Raw genomic sequence first — 5,994 nt, forward strand, 5'->3', positions numbered from 1 at the left:
GTGCTTCAAGATGATAAACATCTTGAAGGGCTGTCATATAGAGGATGGTGCTGAGTGGTTTTCTGTTGCCCCAGAAGGTCAAACCAGAACCAATGGGTTGAAATTAAATCAAAAGAGTTTCCATCTAGACATTAGGAATAATTTTCTAACAGAGCAGTTTCTCAGTGGAACAGGCTTCCTCGGGAGGTGGTGAGCGCTCCTTCTCTGGAGGTTTTTAAGCAGAGGCTAGATGGCCATCTGTCAGCAATGCTTTTTCTGTGACCTTGGGCAGATGATGAGAGGGAGGGCATCTTGGCCATCTTCTGGGCATGGAGTAGGGGCCATTGGGGATATGGGGTGAGGTAGTTGTGAATTTCCTGCATTGTGCAGGGGGTTGGACTAGATGACCCTGGTGGTCCCTTCTATGATTCTATGTGTCATTTGCCCTGGAATGGAAGCACCAACTGCACACTAGAATAATAGACTTTAGCTGGGTTGTCTGAACACAACCCATTCTAAGGCCTAGCACCCACTTGTTACCCAAATTGGACCCAGAGGGTGGGAAATTAGCTTGTTACAGGGTCTCCAGACAGATAAACAAAGGATCTTTTGTCAATGTTTGTATCCACGTCATGATCCTGGTATTCCTAGGTGATCTCCCATCCAAATATTAACCAAGGATGATCCTGATTAGCTTCTGAGATCTGATGAGATCAGGCTAGCCTGGGCTATCCAGGTCACGGAGGTTTTAATTCCTGTGCAATATTCCCAAGAGAAAAAGTAAGAGAGACCAACCGATTTAAACTAAACAAAATATTTACTTACTAGCGCTCAGACACACAACTAGAGGAAGACCAAAACTGTGAAACTTTAAAGCCACAAATACAACTACACAAGTAAAACCAAGAAGAAAACCATCCTCTCCCTCCCAATAAACACACAAAGACACACACACAAAAAACTGAGAGTGTGGAGAGGATGAGGTAAAGAGACAAGAATAGGGAAGAAAGGCAGTTCTGAAGGGTAACACTACTTGATCCAAGGTGTGTGAAGACTAGAGAACTGTGAAGAGTCTGCGCAGGATATGTCCAAGATGGCAGAGTACTGAGGAGTAAAAGGGGAGCCTGAGAAACTGTTGCAGGAGTGTCCAGGTAGTGGGACGCTTTTCACTGATTTGGTCTAGTACTATTATGGAGCAAAATTCCATAGCTCGGCATGGGACCCCACTTTCCCAAAATCAGGATTAGTAAAAAAAAAAAAAAAAAGTTTTAATTTCACTGGACAGTTTGAAAGTAATTGCTGCCCACATCTGGCAGGAAGGTTAGGAAATAATATCTGACATTCCAAGATGGGGAAGTTTTAGCATATCAACAAAGAACCGGGTGTGAAATGATGGTAAAACTGTCTTCTTGATGGCCCATCCAGAGTCGATCAGATGTTAGGCTGCTTTGATAGATCAGAGGTGATACTTAAGAGTTTCCCATTAACTGGAAACGGTTCATAATGTTTTGATGAAGTACCACTTGAAGCTGCGATATGATTGTATTATGCATGCCTCGGAGCGGGGGTGGGGGTACGTAAATGCTTTATGCATCGCGCATCCATGCTGGAATGTGCTCTGGACATGGCAGACCAGATGTGCTCTCTGAAAACGTATCCCAGGGATGCCCATTACACTTAGGCCTTCAGGAGGGTGCACCCTTCAAAACAACTAAGAGGAGATTGGAGATCAAATTGGCGTGTCTCAAATGAGGAGAGGACAGAGGCCTTACACATTGAGGTTGTACTACTGTGAAGAGTATATACAGATTACATGATTAAATGTTCTTCAATTTGAAAAAAACCCAGTACACAGAAACTAGACTGTTGAGAAGAAAAGTTTGATGGAAACCTAGGCTTGTCCATACCTTGCTAGATTTATGTGTGTGTAGAAATCCTCTTTCTTGTGGGGGAGTTCCAGCATGCGAGACCCACACACACACCTGTACTGTGCAGTCTTCCAGTTCTGACACAGATTACTTCCGTGAGAACTGAGTCTGAGTAGAACATTATCAAATTACTTAAACCTATCAAGTTCTGCCCCACCACAGTTCAAAACCTGGGACATTACATTCAAGGACAGAGACATTTTCCGGAGTTGCAGGGACAAACAAAAGAGCTTAGAATTTAGTTTGTTTAAAGGTCAGGCAGGAATTGCTAATTAAATCTAGCAGTGCCTGAGTAAAATACTCCTGAAAATAGTTGGTGAGCATGAGTCCTTTTATAAATGCTTTCATACTACAAATGATGAAGGATCCATTTTGTTTGTAGCAAATTTAGGTTGGGACAGGAATCACACACTATTGGGAAGGGAGGTAGTGGGAGAGGTTTCATCCCCCACCCCAAAGAAGAGATCAGTGATGTCAAAACCAAATTGGTTGGTGGCACATATGCAGTTCACAGCAAAACAAGAGATTCACTTGTAGAGGCTTGCTTCTGTGTCCCAAGCCACACTCTTTGATACAGATTGTTGTTGTTAGGTGTATTTTAATAGAACATTCTCTGACAGGTCTAACGAATACCAAGAGTGTGAATACCAAGAGTGTAGTGTATTCTACACTAGTAGAATACACAAGGGATTCTACTAGTGCAGCTGGTAGAAGGTGTGAAATTGTTCTTGCCCAAAATCCCTAGTGTAGAAATGGACTGAGTAATGTCACGCATAGGCAGAGATAACAGGAGACTGTGGCAATCACAACTCTCTAATTTGACTGCCTCTCTACAAGACATTTTCACAGACAGCAGTAATACACATATTTACTCTGATAGCTGAAAAAAGAATTCCAGTACCATTACAGTAGACAATGCCTCAAAGTTAGGCTAATGGTGCTCCTAATGGGTGTCAACCCCAAATATTTATTTATTTATATTTTTATTGATTGATTTATAACCTATGTCTCATCCACTTGAATAGCTGGATAGAATGTCCTACCTCAAGTACTTAGAGTCCAATAAAACCTGGGAAAGTCTAATCCTGTTTGCAGATTGCCGGACTCTTATCTCTAAAAGAAAAGGCATAGGGCTGGCACACACATTCATGTTTATCTTTTGATGCCTGTACCACTGAGTGAGGGATTACCTACACAAAAATATAGTTTCAGACACATTATCACATATGGAGATTCCATATAATTTCAGAGTGACACAATGCTTTTCAACAAAGCCAGTTCATACATTCAACCACCATCCATCCTTCTACTGCACAACAATCAGATGATGCATATATGTGTATAAACCAGCCCACAGAGCTGGAAAGTAATATAGAGCAGTAAGAAAAGAAGGGAAGATAGACAGATTGTGAATTAATCCCCACTTTGGTTACCAATATAGGGGTGTGAGCCTGTGCTGTGTAGTGGATAAAAACAGTGGACTCCTATCTGGAGAACCGAGTTTGATTCCCCACTCATCTATATGAAGCCTGCTGGGTGACCTTGGGCCAGTCACAGTTCTCTCAGAACTCTCTCAGCCCACATGGAAGCAGGCAACGGCAAACTACCTCCAAACACCTCTTGCTTTGAAAACCCTACGGAGTTGCCATAAGTCAGCTGTGACTTGATGGCATTTTCCATCACCATAGAGGTGAACCATGAAACACTTGCCTTTTAACCTGCATTTTAGGGCCAAACTAAACATTACAGTTTCTTGTTCCCCATACAGACACAGCAGCTGCAGGGAACAACTTCTGAAAAAAGAGAGGGCAAATGGGCTTGGAATGGGCCAAATAAGTATTCCTATATCAAATTATTTATAGTGCACAAACACTTAGAAAAATTAAAATAAATTTATTGACTTTTAGAAAAGATTTTCAGCATCAATATTTTCACAACCATTACTCTTAAAGAATTTCTTGTTAAAGAAATCAGATAAGCTAATTATACCTTGAGTATGTACGAAAACATCTGTTTTCATGTTATTATTATATTAGCTGGTGTGGTGCTGGTTCTGGACTAGGATCTGGGAGACACAGGTTTGAATCCCCACTGCCATGAAAGCTTCCTGGGTGACCTTGGGCCAGTCACACACATTCAGCCTAACCTATGTCACAGGGTTGTTGTGAAAATAAAATGGAAAAGGGAAGAATGTTGTAAGCCACTTTGGGTCCCATTGGGGAGAAAAGTGGGGTATAAATGAAATAAATAAAATAATAAATACCTTCCTAACCTATTTGGAAGTCAAAGATGATTGAACTAAAATCCCTCACAAAATTTAACAAAAGAAGTTTTCTATAACTAACCATTGTTTGTGCTGTATGTAAGATTCTTCCCAATTACTTTAGGGCATTTAAACATATATGATAATAACATGTGATAATAAATATTATTTTGAAAATATTTCCAAATATGTTGTCTGGCTTTCAAATTCCATAGAATTTAACTGGGATTATTATTGTATTTAGCGTCCCTTAATGTGGAATATAAGGAAAAAGTGAGGGATATTCCAATAAATTATATTGCAATTATTCAATTGTTTTTAAAAACCATCCCTAGCATCTCCCCTAAAGGCAGCGTTTTAGCTAGAAAATATGGACAGTTTAAATGTAAATATGAACATATATGCATTTTGAGTGATGCTCAGACGTTTATTAAGCTTACTGTGGTAGACCCACTTTTTCAAAAGATAAATCTAGCAATGATTGAAATAAAGCAGGTTATACATTGTCTTCAGGCTAGAGAAGAATCATGATTTATATCTTTGATTTCAGATATAGATATTTGTTCAACTGTGTGCTATAAGCAGCTTTTCAGCCTAAATTGCTTTAAGCTATACATTTTTAATTAACATTACTGAGAAGAATCTCTTTAACTATCTGGTAACAGAAGCAAATAGAATGGAGATATATTTTTATTAGTGCTTGAAAATATTATCTCATGTTCATGAACAATTTGCAAAGAAAAATTGCATTCTTCTAGAACTGCCTTTAAATTTAGGCTTTTGTTAAAGGTGGTGAACAAGGAAATATACACCGGCTTTGAGAAATGGGTGCCCCTAAAAGTGGCAAAATGAACTATTATTTGAACTGTAAGACATTGTGCGTATTGTATGTGTTTCTGCTATGTTTTTGAAGCTGAATTTGGCACATGAAATATACTGGGGGGGAAATTAGACAATTACTGGTTTCTCTTAACATGCTTTGCAACTTTTTTTAAAAATTAAATAGTTCTTTGCCTGTTAAACACAAGTTTTTTTATGTCTGAGGTTCTAAATAAAGTGAATCATTGACTCTAAGCAAGCGCATAATCAAATTGGCCTTTCTCTAGTCCATCAAGTCCGTCAGCCCAGGTAGAGGTCGGCATACTTCTGTATGGGTCTAGGAGAATTCGGAAACATCGGACAATGAGGATTCCTAGGAAAATGAACAATAAAATCACAAAGACAAAGGTAGTCTTCTGTTCCAGTGTCATGCCAGTTTCGGAGGGAATATTCCCAGAATAGAAGAAGGTGGAAGTGAAGGGCTCTCCATCCATTCTCCAAGAAAGATGAAAGGAGTAATCCCACAGTTTTCTTCTTTTCATCATCAATGCATAGAGGACATTTTATAAGTCACTTGGAGGTTCTTTGTTGTCTGAAACTGAAGGGATGAGAAACCACAGTTACAAATGGCACTCTGTTGAATAGGATAGTCTTGCACAACACCCAGCTCCTGTGATGTGTATTGAGAGCTGATGTATGTTGGAAAACATGGGGTTGTAAAAAAAAAAGGATATATTAATCTTTTCTTCCCACGAAAAGTCTTGGCTCCCTTGATCCAGCAAAAATCATTCCAAATTACGACCTTGCGGATCAGTGTGACTCGCTGGCAACAATATGAGATAAATTGGAAGACTCACCAAATCAGTGATCTGTGCCTACTGTCCCCATGAATTACAAGGCCATGCCAAGCTGAGGGAAGAAGCTATTCCTTAGTTTTGCACAGCAAAGCAGAATTCCCTCCATTAGGGTGGAATCACTTATTTTTGTTATATTGATATTACAGGA

At 39.6% G+C, this 5,994-nt stretch overlaps 1 protein-coding gene across 1 annotated transcript; it reads right to left on the minus strand.

The window, feature by feature from the left end:
- Positions 1 to 5,205: 5,205 nt before the first annotated feature.
- On the minus strand, positions 5,206 to 5,549 carry CTXN3 (cortexin 3). The gene has a single exon (XM_056848882.1). The coding sequence runs from the start codon at positions 5,532 to 5,534 to the stop codon at positions 5,241 to 5,243; it is 294 nt and encodes a 97-aa protein (XP_056704860.1). The 5' UTR covers positions 5,535 to 5,549; the 3' UTR covers positions 5,206 to 5,240.
- Between the last annotated feature and the right edge of the window lie 445 nt (positions 5,550 to 5,994).

Source organism: Euleptes europaea, chromosome 4, assembly GCF_029931775.1.
Source record: "Euleptes europaea isolate rEulEur1 chromosome 4, rEulEur1.hap1, whole genome shotgun sequence".
Classification (NCBI taxonomy): domain Eukaryota; kingdom Metazoa; phylum Chordata; class Lepidosauria; order Squamata; family Sphaerodactylidae; genus Euleptes; species Euleptes europaea.